Source organism: Hemitrygon akajei, chromosome 3 (assembly GCF_048418815.1).
Source record: "Hemitrygon akajei chromosome 3, sHemAka1.3, whole genome shotgun sequence".
In the NCBI taxonomy this organism is placed as follows: Eukaryota; Metazoa; Chordata; class Chondrichthyes; order Myliobatiformes; family Dasyatidae; genus Hemitrygon; species Hemitrygon akajei.
Window position 1 is genome coordinate 134,541,226 of NC_133126.1, and position 21,797 is coordinate 134,563,022.

General features: G+C 38.4%; 1 protein-coding gene across 3 annotated transcripts in view; it reads right to left on the reverse strand.

The window, feature by feature from the left end:
* gigyf2 (GRB10 interacting GYF protein 2) overlaps nucleotides 1-21,797 on the reverse strand; it is a 160,757-nt gene that overhangs the window by 12,042 nt on the left and 126,918 nt on the right. For all 3 annotated transcript variants that reach the window (XM_073040855.1, XM_073040853.1, XM_073040852.1), the window contains exons 20-28: nucleotides 21,431-21,586; nucleotides 17,650-17,805; nucleotides 16,240-16,506; nucleotides 11,435-11,557; nucleotides 9,353-9,532; nucleotides 6,288-6,398; nucleotides 3,957-4,165; nucleotides 2,084-2,238; nucleotides 1,604-1,770 (exon numbers count right to left, since the gene is read on the reverse strand). In XM_073040855.1, coding sequence (XP_072896956.1) covers nucleotides 1,604-1,770; nucleotides 2,084-2,238; nucleotides 3,957-4,165; nucleotides 6,288-6,398; nucleotides 9,353-9,532; nucleotides 11,435-11,557; nucleotides 16,240-16,506; nucleotides 17,650-17,805; nucleotides 21,431-21,586 — 1,524 coding nt within the window. The remainder of the gene's footprint in view (nucleotides 1-1,603; nucleotides 1,771-2,083; nucleotides 2,239-3,956; nucleotides 4,166-6,287; nucleotides 6,399-9,352; nucleotides 9,533-11,434; nucleotides 11,558-16,239; nucleotides 16,507-17,649; nucleotides 17,806-21,430; nucleotides 21,587-21,797) is intronic.

Consider the following 21,797-nt stretch of genomic DNA (forward strand, 5'->3'; position numbering starts at 1 on the left):
CAGTTGATGTTAACAAAAGAACTTAAGCTGTGTACATACATCTGCTGATGCTTCTGGACACATCATCAGTGATGTTCCTGGAATCATCGGGTGTTTTAGGTCTTTCAACATCATACACCCTCCTCCAGGTGACCCAGCCAGGGCTGATCAGACCCCAGCTTGTGTCCAGATGGCTAGCTACACATGACTCCATGGCTCCCCTCTCTTGAGCCACAGCCACCTTGAGGCCCTCTCTGCCGCATCGGTGGTACTGCGGATGGCTCTCCTCTTCCTCTCTCCCTCGATACCCAAATTGCTGAAGGCTCTGGCTAAGGAACGGGCTGCAAATCCCCTACAACCAACTTCCACTGGGAGGAACCTCGTTCTCCATCCAGCCTGCTGGCAGTTGCTGACCAGTCCTGCATACTTGGAGCTTCCTTTCAAAGGCCTCTTCCAAGTGATCTTCCCATGGGACTGTCAGCTCCAGCATCACCACCTGCTTCGTAGACTCAGACACAAGGACAATGTCTGGTCGCAGGGTGGTGGCTGCAATATGGTCGGGGAACCTCAGCTGCCTTTTGAGGTCCACCAACAGCTGCCAGTCTCTTGCAGAGGTCAGGATACCTGCCGATGTTCTTTTGGCAGGTATTGGCTGCTCCCCAGCTCTGACAAAGGCAATGGTCTGCTTGGAGGGTCGGGACCGCTTCGCCCACTCCACTCCTGCGCTGATGGCTTCAGCGATGGTCTTCAGGATGTGATCATGCCTCCAGCGGTACTGTCCCTCACAAAGTGCCCTTGTGCAGCTGCTGAGCCTGTATCTATAACTAATTGTTAGTATGGTTAGAAAGACAGCTTATTGCAGATGCTCTATCAGCACTCATTTAGTAAATACTGACAAGTGAGAGAGTCTTCATTGTAGTGGATAATGGATCAGTTGTAAATTACTGTTCAAAATTACATGACTGAAGAAATGTATTGTGATCCAAGAGAACAATTAGGTGTGAAGCAGAAAAGGGACTGTATGAGAGAAGAAGTATATGCAAGGGCATATAAATCTTGACAACAAACTTGACCATGTAATTAGAGAAAGTGGATGAGAAAAAGATAAACAAGAGGAAATCTGCAGATGCTGGAAATCCAAGCATAACACACAAAATGCTGGAGGAACTCAGCAGGCCAGGCAGCGTCCATGGAAAAAAGCACAGTCGACGTTTCGGGCCGAAACATCGACTGCCTTTTTTCTATGGATGCTGCTTGGCCTGCGGAGTTCCTCCAGCATTTTATGTGTTGCGGAGAAAAGGATATATTGTTGCACTCTCAGATAATTCGAGAGCAGTGTTGTTTTAAGCCAAGGACTCTGAAGCCTGGTAAGCTTTGATATAGTCCAACCTTTATTTTGAAATGCACAGCTATGCCAAATGTTCAGAATCAGAGAAGTATGAATCTGTACTGGAAGGAAGGAATTAATTTCTGTGAAATATGAGGACAACAAACAGCACACAGATTAGACAGTGCTATCATGCAAAAATCAACCTTTGACATGTACTTGCATTAGCCATGTCATTAATTGTCAGTAATGAAAATTGAGTAGAGTCTATATAATTCCAATATTTAATATACCCACCTGCTGCTGCAACGGTCGCTGCTGGCTGGCTCTCTGTTTGGCACGACGTCCTAAAAATTGTTTTGCAAACTCTTTTGTTTCTGGGCTATCACCAAGGTAAGCTCGGATATAATCATGAACTTCATAAGGAGAATCAACCTCTTTCAAAAAGGAAACAAATGTAGGAACTGGAAAAAGATAAATACATCCCTCAGTGGAGAATTAAGTTAAATTCCTTACTGTACATAGACAGCACCATTACCTATATCATATTTGAACTTGTACATTAATCCTCATTGTTGGAGGAGCCCATAATCATTCATTGCAAAATGAATTAATATTAGAGAAACATATTTAGCAATATAATTTTTCAATCATATGAAAGAAATGTTGAAGTACTAATAAAAGTTAATACACCTTAGGGCTTGGACCTTTTGGCTTGGGATCTTAAAGCCAACATTTCTAAAGTCATTGCAAATTTTTATGTAAATTAGCACTCACCGTCTAAGTTATTAGCTGTGTTGAGAACTTGCAACATCTGTTCACACCATAATGTAAATCCATCCTGTGCCTTGTTTGCTCCCTGAAACAACTTCATAAGCTTTTCTTCCTCTTCAGCTTTTTTATTTGGTTTGTTCTGGATTCCATGAGACTTCCTGAAATACCAAGTTGAACATTACAATTATTTAGAAACTGATTTTTTTCTTCATGATGGGTGGTTAAGTGGGAGGGAGGTAGTCATGGGAGTTTCAAGAGAAGGAGAGATGTGAGAGTTTCATTCACCTGGTAGGTTTGCTGTTTTTAAAGAGGGTATTAATCCCAAACTTTTCCAAGTAAAATAGCAACAAGAAAGTCATTCAGGATGATTAATGAAGTGAAATTTAATCTGGGCAAGGAACTTTGAACAGGATTAGCATTCACAGAGAGGGGCTGAAAATAGAAGCTGCAAGTCATCCTTGAAACTTCTGATACATTTCCAGATCTAAAATGTAAACCTCATAGATAACTCTATGATACTGTTGGAAAGATCAAAAACACATTCTGAAAGGAATGCAAAATAAATGTCAATGAAATACAGGAAGTCAGCACATTCCTCTACTTACCTAAAATTTCAATACTGTTCAAATATTGATAAGTAGATTATAGCTAACAATAGGTTTCAAGATAATCAAGTTAACTGAATTATTAGTAATGCATTCTTTAATAGTCATCAATATCAACCATACACAATATAACAATCGCTACAATATAAATACCAAATTTAGATATCACTCTAAAGAAAAAAGATATTGAAAAAAGATCTAAGTGCTCTCCCGGCGTATACAACATATAAACTTTTCTTGGGCTTTCAGCTGGGTACAGGTATCGATGACAAAAACGGCCATCTTCTTCACAAATGATGCCTGGGACTGTCTAGTCTGGTGGTATTTATACCCCAGTAGTCTATCCCTCCTGTTGGTTATTCCTCATCTGATGAGGTTTCTGCTCTTCCACCTTGTTTACAATCCAATTTCAGTTGTTACTTACAAATATCTTTACAATAATATTTTTTCTATTTAAGATATATGGCAGGTACACTACGTGAACATTATAACATCCAGAACTCTCGTTTTGTTTTGCCATTAGTGTTAGAAGTGGAATACTAATGGCACAAGAAAGGAAGTACTGGAACTTTTCTATAATTTGCCACAGCTTTTGCAGGATCCTTATGGGTTTTGGTTAGAAAGCATCTCACGAAACAAGAGCTTGAAAACATATAAGACTCAAGGACAACCTCTATCCCACTGTAATCAGACTATGAGACTCTTGAATAGACTACTCATACAAAGGATGAACTACTGATCTTTCAATCTACCTGACTGCCTCCAATGGACTTCCTCAAACACTAAAATACACATTCCCCCACCCCCAACCTCTGCACTACCTAGATATACCTATATATGGGATGATCTGTATGTACAGCAGGCAAACAAAAACATTTCACTGTATCTTGGTATGTGATATCAATTAATTGGATATCTGCAGTATTGTTAGTTGTCAAAAGTCTTCCAGTACTAGGCTATTGGCAACTCGATATTCAGAAATCTCATAAACACAAGAGATTCTGCAGATGCTGGAGATCCAGAGCAATGCACAAAATGCTGGAGCAGCTCAGCAGGTCAGACAGCATTTCTGGAAATAATCAACAATCGATGTTTTGGGCTGAAACCCTTCATCAGTTGACATCTTTCAATTATTACTATAGGCAACTGTTTCTCTAAACAAAGTTTTCTTCAGATTTTTCCCACACATTGCACTGTAGATATATCATTTTAAAATCATTTTACAGTTCAGTATAAGACACAAGATTTGGTCAAGGTATTAGTTCTCTTACCCAGGGTTAGAATTGTTCTTGTTACTTTTGGAAGTCTGATTTTTTGCAGGAGGCCCCACTTCTTTTACAGCTTCATCCCAGAAACCCACATTTGTGTTCTTGTTATCTGGAGCACCCCAAACACTGCTTATGTCTGTTCCCCACTGATTGGTAGGACTGGTGTTGACTGAGCCCCATACAGAAGCAGTACTCGCTGGTAAATTGGAATGCTAGATAAAACAAGCAAAACAAATCCTATTGAGAAACAACCGAACTGCAGATGTTGGGCATCTGAAATAAAAATAAAAATAGAAACTGTTGGAAACACAAAGCCAATCAAGCTGCAGGAAAAAGTTAACCCATCAGGTCAATGGCCCTTCATCAGAAACAGTTTTGATGCAAGGCCTGTAAACTGAAATGCTAACTTTCTCTCCTTAACTATTCCCAACACTTTGCTTTTATCTTGTACTGGAGTGAATTTTACAGTACAAAATATTGTTAAACAATTATGTCATAAAACACTACACCAGTCAATGCAAACTGTTGTTTCTTCATCTCATTAAAATTTCCATGTTGCATATATATTAATCCAAGTCATATCATTTCCTCTAAATGATGGCTCATGAAATTGCAAGACTCCATGCATACAAAATAAGTTGACATTAAGTATCATGGGATGCCATACAAAACCTAGAGATCTAATTGCACAAGATTGCCACCTTATAAATTTATTATATTCAGATCATAACTTGTTTCTTTTTTCCAAAATGAAGGTCTGCCTTACAATCTAATAGTTATAAGATAGTATGGCAGAGATTATTTGCAACAATTCCTCACAAGCAATAATAAAAGAAATATATACTCATCCCTTTCAGTTACGTATGCCATATTAAATTTTAACAAACCATTTTTGTTCAAGTTGATCTGTTGCAAATATCAATTTCGACATGTATCAGTTCAAATCTACTGAGGTAATTTTCTTTTAAGTATTAATTTGCAGCTTGTGAAAAAAATAACTCATTTATACCAATTAAAATTGAAAAAGTTGACTGATTGAAAAAGAACTGCAGGGCTTTACTAAATAATTTGTGCAAATTATGTTGTTCCTGCCAAAAAGTTCTTTGATTTGCACTGCTGCTTTTGAATTATGTGCATTTATGAATTAAAAATATTCCATTTTGAATACCAGATGGTAGAGGTGGCCCTGTGTTATGCCCATTTGGGTTACATAAGTTCATCCTTATAGAATTCACAAATCACTACCCAAAAATTTGTGATATGGAATAAAGATTGATCTCATAGATTTTGTGTAAGGCGGGGTGAGAAAATAAATCAACACTGAATTAATTTTTTTTCTCAAGCTTGTGTTTCTTGACAAATGGGTTTTGCGTTCCAGAAAATTATAGAATAGGCCTTTTTTGTTTTGAAGCACAAACCGCCCTCTACTTAACACAGGGAACTCCAGAAGTAATGTTTAGTTGCTGAATTCAACTTGACTGGCTTTCCAACTATTTAAAAACTTCAAATACACAAAATTCCACTTTTTTTGTGGTGTTTGCTTTATAACGTGTTACTTTTCTAAATTTCATACCTCAAAGTTAAAGTGCCCATTTGCTCACTGCATCATCTTTTACCCACTGCACTAGTTTACTGAGAGCTACCCAGCGAACCATTTCAATAACTAAATTGAAGAACAAAGTGTGTGAGCTACATTAGTGTTTGAGCAAGGGAGAATTCAGAATCCTTTGAGCAAATGCGAAGCTGACAAGGACAGAGAGAATAAAATAACTTCAGAGTTGAGAGAGCTATAAAAGCATTGGTTATAAAGAAGTCCATCCTATTTGAGAGCATGAACTGTGGAAAATTTATTATACCTAACATTCTGTAAACTATCCTAGCAATATACTAAGAAGGGGACAACAGGACCTAAAATAAATTTCGAAGTGTCATTCAGTTTTAAAATAGCGTGAACAGTACTGGAATAAAATTGTAAATCCTTTATGAATGCTATTGCAACAGCTTTGCATAAAACAAATTTTACCAAATGTACCGTAACTCATCCCAGCGCAATCCAATGGAGAAAAAGACCTTTTTCGCTCCATTCCTCCCACTGATCCATAGTATACTTTATAAACAATACAACAAAATAGGTGCTCGAAATCTGAAGTACTGTAAGAGTAAGCCTTTACATACCCAAGTTCTTAACAAAAGCAAAAATAATCTTTCCACATATGTTCCCCAGACTGCATTTTTACTGATACACTTCCATTTGGTGGAGGGAATACATGCCAGGGAAGCTGGATTACCTACTGGCCAGTTGCTCAACCAAGCCATTCTTGTTACTAAACTTACCTGGCTCCTCTCTGGTCTCTTATTTGACGATTCCTCTCTTTTACTTGCCATGGTATTTTTGTATGAAGACTCCTCGTGGCTGCCCGACATGTTAAGCTTCATTGCTGCTGACTAATTAAAAGGGGGAAGCAATTTAGAAAGGTGGTAAAAGATGGTGAAAGGTGACAAGTGAAAGGTTCATAAAAGAAAGACACATTTAAAGCAATTCAGCTTACATGTCATGATTCAGATTGAATACAAGCTGGGTAAAAACACTAAAATTTCAATGTCAAGCAGAACTGCTGGAGGGACTGAAGAAAACAAAGAACTGATTATTGACTACTGGAGGAAGAAACTGGAGGTTCATGAGCCGATCCTCATTGGGGGAGTGGAGGTGGAGAGGGTCAGTAACTTTAAATTCTTTGGCATTATCATTTCAGAGGATCTGACAAAGAGAAGCTTACTTGATTTTAGTTTAGTTTTATTGCTTTTAAGTGAAAATGTTTGGTGTATTAAGTTTTTTTTAAAGTATCTTTTTACATTTTTTTTAAAAATGAGTGATTTTCAATGTTTGTGAATGTCAGAGGTATTCAGTAACATTCAGTGATAAACTTGAGAGCTTGTGGACAATAGGCTAAAACCACACTTGCTGTCAAAGCTTCAACAAAAGAAATGATGCACTTTCACTGAAGAGAGACTCTGTGCTTTACTGTAATGTACTGGGCAATGTTAATATTCCAGGAACTAACTTTATAGCAAAGGTTTGAATCCAGGATCATATTGCCAGAAACTCTATAGGCACTCAGTGACCTCTAGATGGCAGAAGATGCTTTCCAATATTTCTTTACACCAATTTGCAATGTATTTTGCATTTGGTGTAACAGTAACAATGATATGCAAGAATCATTCTGTAGTTCAGAGACTCCAGATAGACTGAGCTTACCATTTAAGTAAGTTACAGTTAAGTAAAGACAAATCATTTATTTATAGTGAGCAGTAGTCACTTATCAAAGGAGACACAAGAGGCTGCTGGAGTAATACATTAATTACTAGAAGAACACAATGGGTGAAGTCAACTCGACTCAAAGTTTGAACCTAAAACATCAACCATCCCCTGACCTGCTAAGCCATTTATCACACTTTATCAACAAATACAACAAAATGCTGGAGGAACTTAGCAGACCAGACAGCATCTGTGGTTTAAAAAAAAAGTCGATGTTTTGGCCTGAAACATTTACTGTATTTTTTTTCCATAGATGCTGCTTGGCCTGCTGATTTTCTCCAGCATTTTGTATGTGTTGCTTAGATTTCCAGCACCTGCAGATTTTCTCTTGTTTGTGATTTGATTATCACACTTTACTGCTTGTTTTGAGACCATTTATATTCTGCCATCAGCTCCTAGTATGGTGAAATTAAACAAATATATTCATATGATTCATATGTTTAAAGTTTTTCTGCACAATACAGTCGGCCCTCCTTACCCACAGGGGATTGGTTCCAGGACCCCCCACGGATACCAAAAAACGCGGATGCTCAAGTCCCTTATTTAACCTGTCTCAGTGCGGTGGACTTTAGGACCTAGCGGAGCTCCAGACCTTATTTAATCTGGCTCAGTGTGGTGGACTTTGGCACCCAGCGGAGCTTGGGACCCACCACCTGCAGTATTTCTGTTCCATTGACGGAAAAAGATTATGATTGAAAATAAAGTGGAAATAATAAAGCGATCAGAAAGAGATGAAATGCCATTGGTCATTGAAAAAGCGTTAGGCTACAGTCGGTCAATGATCGGAACAATTTTAAAGGATGAAGTGAGAATAATGGAGTATGTAAAAGGCCCTGCCCCGATGAAAGCTGTAATTATTACTAAGCAATGCAGTGGTTTAATTACTGAAATACATACATTTCTTAAGTGTTTTATATGCATAGAAATGTAAAATATATACTATACACTAAGACAAACGTTTGACTGACGCTAAATAATACCAGACGTACCTGTTCCAACTTAACTTATGATATCTAATACAAAGTAAACGCTATGTAAATAGTTATACTGTATTGTTTAGGGAATAATGACAAGAAAAAAAGTCTGTACATGCTCAAACAACAAGCGCTGGAGAGAGAACTTCTGGGTTTTCCCGAACCGCAGTTGGTTGAATCCACGTATGCAGAACCCGCGGATAAGGAGGGCCAACTGTATTATATTATCATGAGTTATATTCTAAATTGTTGACAAATGGTCATAAGTAGGTTTTCTGAAATTGAGTGAATATAGCTTCAGATTCTGGTAAACAGCTAATAGCAAAAAATTTGATTATTTTTCAATCATTATTGTAGATCAACATGGATATCAGTGGAAGTGGTTATGTAGCATAGCGATAAGTGTAACATTATTACAGCAGCAGCTTTAAGAATGAGGTTCCGTTCCTACCGCTGTCGGTAAGGAGTTTGTACATTCCTCCTGTAACCGTGTGTGTTTTACAGCCCCACAGTCCAAAGCCATATGGTTAGGGTTAGAAAATTATGGGTGTGCTATGTTGGCGCTGGAGCATACTGACATTTGCTGACTGTCCAGCACAATTCTCAGTAATTTGAAATGACACAAAAGATGCATTTTTCTGTATGTTATGAGGTACATGTGACAAATAAAGCCACTTTTTAATCTTTATAAGTGACTGTGGTAAGGAATTCAAAAGTAGCACATACAGCGGCAAAATACTGCAAATGCTGATAATCAGAAACAAAGCAATAAGATGCTCAGGTAGCATTTGTGCACAGGGAAATAAGAGTTCAAAGTTTTGGTTTGAAAATTTTTCATTTCGATTAGCAGTTTATTCCCAGGCATATGCTGCCTGACTTACTGATTATTTTCAGCTTTTTCTATTTAATTTTGCATAGACATTGTATTGCCCTAACTTCTCTAGAATAGAATATTGGGGAATAAGAACAACAGTTTTGAAACATCAGTGCATTACTCCAAGGTATTCAATCAGGCTATTATTTGGCTGAGATTTGTGGAGGACAAAGTATTTTGAGACTTTATTCCTATCAATCAGTTAAAATATTTTTAAAAGATAAAGGACACTTACTGTTCTTGGCTGTGTTCTATTTTCCTTCTGTTTCTGCATTTGCCTGAATTCCTCTTGCTGGATTTCCAAAAGTGATTTGGTTGTAATTGAAGCTTTTGGAATATTACCCCATCCTGTCAGTTTCTGCTGTTGGTTTTGCTGTTGTTGTAAGGTTTTCATTAACTCCTGTTGCTGCCGTCGCTGTGATTGGCAAGGTAAGGAGGACATAAAAATGATTAAGACAATAAATAAACACAAACCTTCCCATTTCTTCCCTTAATTTTAAATCTTTTCCATAGCTTTGGCTTCATCCAGACTCAAACTTCCTCCATCCCATGAACCTATGAGATACTTACGCCATAATTATATTGATTGCCTACTAACAACTAAGCATTCAGCTACCAAACCCTCAAAAACTCTGGAATTATCATCCTAATAACTTACCTAATAATAAAATAGCTTAAATAAAATTCAGTAATCATTCATTAGGTGAAAAAAAAATTGTTTAACTGCATCCCCCCAACGAAGGACATTACAACAAAATAAGCAATAGGAGCAATGGTAGGCCCATCTGCTCCTTTGAGTCTGCTTTGCCACCATTCAATAAGATCATGGTTAATCAGGCTGTGGACTCAGCTCCATCTCCCTGCCCCTTCCCCCCCCCCCCCCCAAAACCTTTAATTCCGCTGCAATGCAACTATCTATCTGGTTCTTAAGTATATTGCTGTTTCCATGGGGACAGAATGACACAGATTCACTACTCTCTTGGAAAAAATTGTTTTTCCTCGTCTCAGTCCTAAATCTATTCTCCTGAACCATGAAGTTATGTGCTTTAGTTCTAGTCTCACTTGCCAATGGAAACAACTTTTTTGCCTCCATTTTATCTGTACCTTTCATAATTTTATAGGTATGTTTCTATAAGATCCCCTCTCATTCCACTGAACTCCAGGTGTAGTGCAAGGTGACAATTTCTCCCTCCTCGTAGGTTAACCCCACCTCATCTCCAGAATCAACTTTGTGAACAACTTCAGCACCATCAAAGCCATTATATCTTTCCTTCAATGAGGAACTAGAACTGCAGCTCTCCAGGTGCAGCCTTACCAGTACCCTGTACAGCATAGCCTCCCTGCTCTTAAATTCAATCCACTTAATAATAAACACCAACATTCACCTTCTTCATAACCTGTTGTACCTGCAAACCAACCTTCCACAACTCATGAATGAGCACTCTGAGGCCCTCTGCATAACAGCAGGCTGCAATCTTTCACTGTTTAAACAATACTCTGGAGTTTCTATTTTTATTTCCCATTTTACACTTATTTCCCAATGGTGTATTCCATCTGCCAGACCCTACCCACCCACTTAATCTACAGGTATCTCTCTACAAACTCTTTGCATCCTCTGCACAATTAGCTCTTCCACTAAATTTAGTCACCAACATAGATGCACTATACTTGGTCCCTTCTTCATTATTCCTCTACCAATCTTCCATCCATGCTATTACATTACCCTCAACTCCATATATCCTTATCTAATGGATTAGTCTTTTATGTGGCACCTTATTGAATACCTTCTGGAAATCCAAGTTCCCCTCTGTCTACTACACTTATTATAACCCCAAAGAAAGCCAGTAAGTTTGTCAAACAGGACCTGCCCTTCATGAATTCATGCTGTGTCTGTCTGATCCACTTCATCCTGATGTCTTGCTATATTTTCCTTAATGATAGCTTCAGACATTTTCCTCACTACAGGTATTAAGCTAACTGGCGCATAGTTAGAGTGCCGAAAGTGCAAATTGTGGCTGAAAAGAAATTTCAGATGTCAAACAAAATTGAACTGATCCTGGAAGCAAAGAAGTTAACAGGTATAGAGCTGCAGTTTCTTACATGAGTCAATTCAGCCAGGCAATGCAGCAAATCTTTTATTTTTAATTCAAGGATGGGGCAAAGATATTTTAATAGTTTGACAAGATGTCTTGCCAAATGTAACACAATGTATAAAAATAGGTAAATGAGGACCAATTCTTCTAAAACCAACAATAGTAATTTCATGATAGAGGTCAAAATTTCTATGTTCTCTTTTACATATACACTATTGCATTACCTCTTCCTGTAGTTGCCTCTCCCTTTCTTCCTCCAATTTCTGTATTTCAGCTAAGGATAGTGCACCCTGGGACTGTGTTGAGACTGAAGATGACTGCTGGCCCCATGTTGAAGAGGAAGGAAGCTGAAGTAAAATTGGACCAAATTTAAATTGTATTACAAATGAATGATACAGAACTGTGAATTCAGTTGCCCTGGTACCAGACAAGTGCAGTAAATTTCTGATTTGTATTCATTCAACATAAGCAAAACTTTTCAGTGCTGCTTAATATATTAAAATGTTAACACGGTTATGTAGATGTAAATTTTCCACATAGATGAAATGTGAGAATTTATCGCTTTTAAAGTCATGATAGCAACAGATTGCAAGGCTATAGGCAAACAACCTGCTTGCTGATATTTTGAGACAAAATCTTGAGTTAGGATGTTTCTTGTTTTTCCAGATCATAACCTTAGATAGTATCATAATGCATTCTTTTCCTTTAGCAGATAGGATTACAAAGCTTTCTAAGAAAAAATGTACAAAATTTCAGCTAACATTTTCAGAATTTTATTGTTTTTTCATTGAAATCTTAGATTAAAAAGCTGAGGGCCAAGTGTTAACCCTTGCAGTTCCTCATTATTACAGCTGAAAGCGCCCTTATATTCCCACTCTTTCATGGTCTTAATAGACAATAGACAATAGGTGCAGAAGTAGACCATTCGGCCCTTCGAGCCTGCACCGCCATTCTGAGATCATGGCTGATCATCTACTATCAATACCCGGTTCCTGCCTTGTCCCCATATCCCTTGATTCCCCTATCCATAAGATACCTATCTAGCTCCTTCTTGAAAACTAGTTCTCCCTTCACAGCAAGATATTATCTTTAACCCAATTAACTATTTTAACACAGGAAAATAGGAGCAGGAGTAGACGACTCACCACTCAAGCCTGATCCATCATTCCATATAATTGTAGCTAATTGCCCGAGACCTTATCTCTTCTTTGCTTGTTCTCCACAGACCTTAGTTCCCTGATTTTACACAAAGTAATGTATTGGTTTTTTAAATACTCCCAATGATCTAATCTTCATCCCCTCTGGAATACACTATTCCAAAGATTCAGTAACCTTTCTGAAAAGCTCCTTCACACATTAGTTTAAATAACCAATTCAAAATTTCATAACCATAGTTTTCTATGTTTCTATAAAAATAGAGGGTCATGGGTAAAGCCTAGGTAATTCTAAGGTAGGGACATGTTCGGCACAGCTTTGTAGGCGAAACAGCCTGTATTGTGCTGTAGATTTTCTATGTTTCTATGTTTTTCTTTGTTATGCAACAACTGTTTACATGGAACTCAAATAAAATAACATCTGCTAATTATCAATTCACTGTATCCTTCTCATCTACCTCACTATGGAGATCTTTGAAATTGCTAGACTATTATCAATTATCTCATACAATTTCTCTTTCAAATTATGTTGACTATCTTATCACAGACTGTGCACAACCTATCAATTAATCTTTAATAATAAATCAGTATATTTTTCAACAGCAGAACTGTAATGAGGCAGTTAGCATAATGCTATTACACGCAAATTATTACTAGGGTTCAATTCTGCCACCGTCTATAGAACTTGTATATTCTCCCTATGACCGTGTGGGTCTCATTTGGGTGCTTCAGCTTCCTCTCGCACTCCAAAGATGTACAGGTCAATAGGTTAATTGGTCAAAAGGGTGGCAAAGGCTCTTTGGGACAGAAGAGCCCACTAACATGCTGTATCTCTAAGTAAATAAACACATAAATAAATTGATGTTGTTGGTCCACTATTGAGCCCACATTTAAAACTTCATCCAGCAGTTCATTTAACACTTCCCCCCACTCTCAATGTGAAGAAGCCCCCCCAATGCTCTCTTTAAACTTTTTCCCCTTCACCCTTAACCCATGTCCTCTGGTTTTTTCCTCCCCTAGCCTCAGTGGAAAAAGCCTGCTTCCATTCACTCTATCTATATCCATCATAATTTTACATACCTCTATCAAATCTCCCATCATTTTACTACACTCCAGGGAATAAAGTCCTAACCTATTCAACCTTTCTCTGTAACTCAGTTTCTTAAGTCCCAGCAACATCCTTGTAAACCTTCTCTGCACTCTTTCAACCTTATTAATATCCTTCCTGTAATTTGGTGACCAAAACTGCACACAATACTCCAAATTTGGCCTCACCAATGCCTTATACAACCTCACCATAACATTCCAACTCTTATAGTCAATACTTTGATTTACAAAGGTCAATGTACCAAAAGCTCTCTTTATGACCCTATCTACCTGTGACGCCACTTTTAGGGAATGTTGTATCAGTATTCCCAGATCCCGATGTTCTACTGCACTTTTCAGTGCACTACCATTTACATTGTATGTTCTACCTTGGTTTGTCCTTCCAAAGTGTAATACCTCACACTTGTCTGTATTAAACTCCATCTGCCATTTATCAGCCCATTTTTCCAGGTGGTCCAAATCCCTCTGCAAGCTTTGAAAACCTTCCTCACTGTCCACTACACCTCCAATCTTTGTATCATCAGCAAATTTGCTGATCCAATTTACCACATTATCATTCAGATCTTTGACATAGATGACAAATAACAATGGACTCAGCACTGATCCCGGTGGCCCACCACTAGTCATGGGCCTCCACTCAGAGAAGCAATCCTCCACTACCACTCTCTGGCTTCTCCCATTGAGCCAATGTCTAGTCCAATTTACTATCTCACCATGTATACCTAGCGACTGAATCTTCCTAACTAACCTCCCATGCAGGACCTTGTCAAAGGCCTTACTGAAGTCCATGTAGACAACATCTACTGTCTTCCCTTCATCCACTTTCCTGGTACACCTCCTCGAAAAACTCTAATAGATTTGTTAAACATGACTACCACGCAGAAAGCCATGTTGACTCTCCTTAATAAGTCCCTGTCTATCCAAATACTTGTAGATCCTATCTCTTAGTACTCCTTCCAATAATTTATCTACTACTGACATCAAACTTACCGTCCTATAATTTCCCGGATTACTTTTAGATCCTTTTTTAAACAACGGAACAACATAAGCTACCCTCCAATCCTCCGGCACCTCACCTGTAGATACCGACATTTTAAATAGCCAGGGCCCCTGCAATTTCAACACTAGTCTCCTTCAAGGTCCGAGGGAATACCTTGTCATGTCCTGGGGATTTATCTACTCTGATTTGCCTCAAGATAGCAAGCATCTCCTACTCTTCAATCTGTATAAGTTCCATGACCTCAGTACTTGTTTGCCTTGTCTTGAATAACTATATTACATTTGTTCTCTTCTAATTCATTGGAACTTTTTCAGAACATACTGAATTTTGGATGATCATATTATCTTTTCAATTACTTCTCAGCACTAGGATGTAGATTCTCAGATCTAGAATGTTCAGCTTCCCCCCCACCCCCGAGTACCTTTCAGTATTTTTTTATATATTGATGGCCCTTTTAAGTTGCGTATTTTCATTCAGACTTTTGATTCCCCGAGATTACTGATACACTGGTCTAAAATTTGCATGGACTGTCAATGGAAATAGACACTTCACCCCTATTGATGGTTGCTGACCAAGATGCCCTAACCAAGCTTGCCCATTTACCAGCTTCTGGCCAACTTTCCAACTGTGATAAGACTGCTGAACGGATCCTGACCCGGATCAGGGCTGTACCTTCCAAATATCCGGACCTGATTTGCACTACATCACTTTCCCTTTTCTATTTTCTAATTATGATTTATAATTTAAATTTTTATTATATTTACTTCGATTTGTACTTCAGGGAGCACAAAGCGCAGAATAAAATATCGCTGTGATGATTGTACACTCTAGTATCAATTGTTTGGTGACAATAAAAGTATAACCTTCCAAACCTTTCCAATCCATAGTCCAACTGCCAGTTAAAAGTTTCAATCAGCTTCAATCACTTCCTCTAGCAGCTCATTCCAACACATACCAAACTTTGTGAAAAAAAAGTTGTCCTCAAGTTCCTATTAAATCTTTCTCCTCCCTCTAGTTCTTTATTTCTCGACACTGGGAAAAAGACTGAGTGCATTCAGCCCACACCTCTCTTTATTTTATACACCTCCTGTTGTTAACTCATGGAAAAAGATCTAATTAATTTGTGTGGATTTCCCAAAACAAGCTTCCTAGATGAGGCTGCATAAAGCTCTGTGTTGTGGAGGGCTTTCTGTGCATCAACACTGTCACTTGGTGAGTGTATAGGGAGGTATGTATTAACCAACTATCATGGTTAAGTTCCTGATTAGCTCTGACATTCAAAAGTATTAAGCACATTTGTGGCTTTAAATGCTCAAATACTAAAAATATTGGTAATTAATATTTAAAAATAGAATTAGTTCAGAAGGAAAATAAGCTAAGATAATCAAAAAATATAAATTAACAAAGACTTATCTCCACAGATGAACAGCCTTAAGGAACAAAGTCCCTTTAACTGATTTTTTTCAATGCATTTGGCACCATATATTATGAAAAATTGGCCAAAATACCTCCTAAATCTGGGCTCTCCAAGTCTAGCACAGAGCACAGCTGAGAAGTGCTGCTGGCAAGTTAGGAATTCTGCATTCACATTTGCAAATGTGGCAACCATGAACTTGCTAGCACGTATGTAGGGAAAAACCATCACCTCACCACAACATCAGAAACCCATTAATGCAACATCAAATACCTGAATTTGTCCTTGTTTCCTATTATTCTGACCACCTCTGAAGAGGTTTCTAGAAAAGTCAAACATATTTCCAGTTCTTACCTTCATTTGGGCTAACTGCTGCTGCTGTTGCTGTTGCTGTAAACGTCTAAGTGCTTCCTGCTGCTGTTGTCTCTGCCTCAGGGCTTCTTGTTTCTGCAGTTCTTTATGACGCTCCAGATCTTTTCTTTTCTGCTCCTCTTCTTCCAATCTGAGTCTATTCTCTTCCTCCATTTTTAGCCGATTATCTTCTTCAGCACGTCGCCGAGCCTCTTCCTCTTCTACCAACCACCGTGCTGTCTCTTCATCTTTACGTCTACGTTCTTCTTCCTTTCATTGTAAAATCCAGAATGCAGAAGCTTAAATTTTTTCTGCTATTATAGAAGAACATCAGCACATAGAAAATTTAGCAATGCTTTCCTGACAATGGTTACATTGCCTTTACTAAATTCATAACTAAAATTTAATTAAAACAAATTAACAGATGTTGATATTTTAAACTAAAATAAGTGGCATTGTGCAGTTCAAATTATTCATAATTTGTTTTAGAAATTAGTGAAAGAGAATGTATTTGATCAAAACACTACCTAATTTTAGGCTTACCTCAAAATTATGAATACTTTGCAGTCATTGATTACGTCAAAATCAGTATTTCTTCCCAAATTATTCTACTTATATTTTCATTTTATTAACAAAACATAGTGCTGCTAGAAAGTCTGTGAACCCTGTAGAGTAAATAAACAGCAGAATAGTTTAAAAAGAAGAAAATTCATATTTTGGAATGGCTGAGTAAAAGTTCTGACTTTAATGCTATAGAAATGTTGTGGAAGGACCAAAAGGAAGCCCACCAACACTCCAGAGTTGAAGCAGTTTTGTATTGAGGAATGGCCAGAAATTCCTTCAAGCTGATGTGCAGGACTGATCAAGAGTTACTGGAAATGTTTGGTTGAAGATATTGGTGTACAAGAAGGTCACACCAGTAATTGAAAGCAAAGGTTCACGTACTTTTTCCAACAAGTACGTGTAATATTGGATTATTTTTCTCAATAAATCAATGAAGTATGTTTTTTGTCTCGGCCCAAAACGTCGACTGCGCTTCTCCCTATAGATGCTGCCTGGCCTGCTACGTTCCACCAGCTTTTTGTGTGTGTTGCATCTGCAGATTTTCTCGTATTTTTTTGTGTTATTTATTTAATTAAGTTCTCTTTATCTAGTTTTAGGATTTGCGTGAAGACCTGATCACATTTTTAGTCATATTTATGCAGAAATAAAGAAAATTCTAGAGTTCACAAACTTTCCAGCACCATTGTATGTGATTGCATTTAAAAAGATTCCATGAAAAAAAACATGAAATGGCCTCATTAGAAAATTGAACTACAAAAAGATTCCTATAAATTGTTTACAAGAAAATAAAGCATGTGAATGTTTTAAAATGCAGCAACTTTCTTTCCCTTCCCACATTTGTACAAGTACTTGTTTTCGAAGCAATTCTTCCTTTTGGCGTCTCTCTTCCTCTTCTCTTTGCCTTTCTTCATGTCTTCGACGGGCTTCTTCTTGTTGTCGCTCTTCTTCTTCCCTTTGCCGTCGCAGTGCTGCTTCGTGTTCTCTTTGACGTCGAAGTGCTTCTTCCTAAGACCAAGCAAAGGGATAAAATTATTTTGATACTGTTTCAAAGTAACAAGGCATTTCAAATTCTCCATCTATTGCATAGTGTACCATAATAATTTTCAAATTCTCCAACTTTCAGTAAGATGGTGGGGCGCTCAGACATAGCGGCCTCGCCGGGGCCAATCAAAGCCTTTTTAAGCATCTGTTCTTATGATCACAGGACAATGCCAGACATTAAGGACTTCCAAGTACTACAGGTTAGCACAGAAACAGGCCTTCTGGCCCTTTTTGGCTGTGCTGAACCATTTTTCTGCCTAGTCCCACTGACCTGCACCTGGCCCATATCCCTCCATACACCTCTCATCCATGTACCTGTCCAAGTTTTCTTAAATGTTAAAAGTGAGCCCGCATTTACCACTCCACCTGGCAGCTCATTCCACACTCCCACCACTCTCTGTGTGAAGAAGCCCCCCCTAATGTTCCCTTTAAACCTTTCCCCCTTCACCCTTAACCCATGTCCTCTGGTTTTTTACTCCCCTAGCCTCAGTGGAAATAGCCTGCTTGCATTCACTCTATCTATACCCATCATAATTTTATACACCTCTATCAAGTCTCCCCTCATTCTTCTACGCTCCAGGGAATAAAGTCCTAACCTGTTCAACCTTTCTTGGTAACTCAGTTTCTCAAGTCCCGACAACATCCTTGAAAACCTTCTCTGTACTCTTTCAGCCTTATTAATATCACTTCTGTAATTCAGTGACCAAAACTGCACACAATATCTCCAAATTTGGCCTCACCAATGCCTCATACAACCTCACCCCATCAGCGAGTTACGCATTGGCAGGAGAGCTGGTAGAGCTGGACTTGATGTGGACTGTGTTGCTGCCTGCTAAAGAAAAGCTTCGAGAGTTGGTGTGAAAAGGTGGTGTGCAGTCTAACAGTGAGTGTAGAACAGAGTGATCTAGGAATAATGTTGCATAGTTCCCTGTAGGTGGAATCTCATGTGGATAGGGTGGTGAAGAAAGCTTTTGGTATGCTGGCCTTTATAAACCAGAGCATTGAGTATAGGAGTTGGGATGTAATGTTAAAATTGTACAAGGCATTGGTGAGGCCAAATTTGGAGTATTGTGTACAGTTCTGGTCACCAAATTATAGGAAAGATGTCAACAAAATAGAGAGAGTAAGAGGAGATTTACTAGAATGTTACCTGGGTTTCAGCACCTAGGTTACAGAGAAAGGTTGAACAAGTTAGGTCTTTATTCTTTGGAGCATAGAAGGTTGGGGGGGGGGGGGGGAGACTTGATAGAGGTATTTAAAATTATGATAGATGGGGGATAGATAGAGTTGATGTGGATAGGCTTTTTCCATTGAGAGTAGGGGAAATTCAAACAAGAGGACATGAGTTGAGAGTTAAGGGGCCAAAGTATAGGGGTACCACGAGGGGGAACTTCTTTATTCAGAGAATGGTAGCTGTGTGGAACGAGCTTCCAGTAGAAGTGGTAGAGGCAGGTTCGATATTGTCATTTAAAAAAAAATTGGATAGGTATATGGACAGGAAAGGAATGTAGGGGCTGAGTGCAGGTCAGTGGGACTAGGTGAGAGTAAGTGTTTGACACGGACTAGAAGGGCCGAGATGGCCTGTTTCCGTGCTGTAATTGTTATATTGAGTGAAAATCTTGGACATTTTGCTTGCAATTGCAAGACCCTGTTGGACACAGGTAATGTAAAATTCTCCAAATCTGGTTCACTGGGCTTCATGCCGTGTGCTTGCCTGTTGCATCAGTCCAGGAAAGGAGACTTGTGGTGCGGCATCCATGCTGGATTGGTACTAGCCCCTCCCATCAATACCGACCTCCAGTATTTGCTAGGTGAAAAACAAGCTAGATTGCTTGTGTGCAGGCAGGCTTAGTTTATCCCCAGACTGCTGAGAACTGCTTGTTTTTGCCAACACCAATAATTTACAGGACGCATTCGTCAGGGACTTGGGCTATTTTGTGACTATGTTTACTGTTATTGTCTATGTGCTATACATGCCTTGCACCGTGCAGGACTGTTGGTACTGCCTTTTGCAATTTGGCCTTGGAGGAACACTGTTTCATAAGGCAGTATTTACACATGGTTGAATGATAATTAAATTTGAACTTGAACTAATTAAACTTGAACCACTGTATGTTTTATTATTGAATTCAAATTTTATTTTATTTAGAGATATAGCACAGAACAGGTCCTTCTAGCCACTCTACCCAGCAACCCACCAATATAACCACACCCTAACCACAGAACAACCTACAATGACTAATTAACCTAAGTGGTACTTCTTTGGACAGTGGGAGGAAACTGGAGCACCCATAAGAAATCCATGTGCACACAGGAAAGAACGTTACAAATTTGCTTACAAAGGACGCTGGAATTGAACTCTACACACCAACACCCTGAGTTATAATAGCGTCACGCTTACCGCTGTGTTACCATGACGCCCATGAAGGGGAAAAATTGTACTTTTTGCCATCTCTGATGAAAATTTGTAATTAAGACAGGTAGTTGTGCACCCTGCATTCCACAATTTTGGGAACAGGAAGATGGAGGTACTTACACACAGACAGAACATCAGACAGGAAACAACACACACAAATTGCTGGAGGAGCTCAGAAGGCCAGGCAGCATCTGTGGAAAGGATGGACTGAAGAAGGCTCTCAGCCCGAAATGCTGACTGTTCTCTTTTCCACAGATGCTGCCTGGCCCTCTGAGTTCCTCCAGCATTTTGTATGTGTTGCTTAGATTTCCAGCATCTGCAGATTTTCTCTTGTTTGTGACCAGACAGGATATTACGCTTTGCAATATGTAACAAATAAACGGAGTACTCTTCAAATGTTCTGCTACTTTAACTCACAATGTAGCTCAGCTGTTTTTAATTCATTGTTGGGGTTGGGAAGTGAGTATCATTTTGCATCTCTAAATGCCTTCAAGAAAGTGGCAGGTAAGCCACATAGAACTGTAGCAATCCATGCTGTGAAGATAAACTACTAAGTGGGAGATATAGGATTTTGAACTAATGACAAAGGAGGAATGGCAATATATTTACAAGGCAGGACAAAAAGGAAACTGTAAGCAGTGACGCTCTCATATAATTACTGCCCTTGTCATTTAGGCAGCAGAGGCTCTAGGTTTAAGAACTGCTATCAAAGGAACTTTGGTAAAGAAATTATAATGCAGACTTGTTAAATTCAGAAGGACATCAGCCTTACTGGATTTCCCAGCTACCTTTCTGAGGAGCGAATGATGAATGTATGTTTCAGACAACATGTCAATATAAGATATTTAATATTCATTATACCACGACAAATAATAATGAAATATGAGGTTTGTTATTTGTGATCTCATTTATACAATTGAGTTAACTGTTCAATATTACTTTCAGAAACACAGTTTGACCAAACACAAAACTGGTTTTGGAATTATTTGCTGATAGAATACACAGACAAGCTGAAACCTATTTTTATGTGCTTCTTAATCCTAAAACAAATAAAAACGATAACTAGAATGCCGTGCAAATAAGCAAGTTTTCTTTGTAACTGCTACGGTTATTTTACTGCATCAATTGTTGAGCTAGTGTAACTTGAGCAAGAGATTTCACTCTTAAATGTACCTGTTTCTTCCTCATAAGCTTCTCTTCCTCCCTTCGTTTCTTTTCCTCTTCTTGCCTCCGCAGTACCTCTTCTTGACGACGGCGCATTTCTTCTTGTTTTCTTTCTTCTTCTTCCCTTTTTGCCCTAATTTCTGTTTCTCTCCTTTCTTGTTCAAGCTAAACATGAAATATCAAGAGCGTCAACAAATTGTAATCAATTTGTGTCAGGAGAAATTCTTAAAGACCTTGAGTAAGCTGCATGGATGTTTTGTATCAAATACAGATACCCATCATCATACTGCTTTACTGTCAAATAGAATTTCTAGCTCATTTTTCCTGCACTTAATAAAAATAAATATAAATGAATAAAAATCTATACTTTTCATCA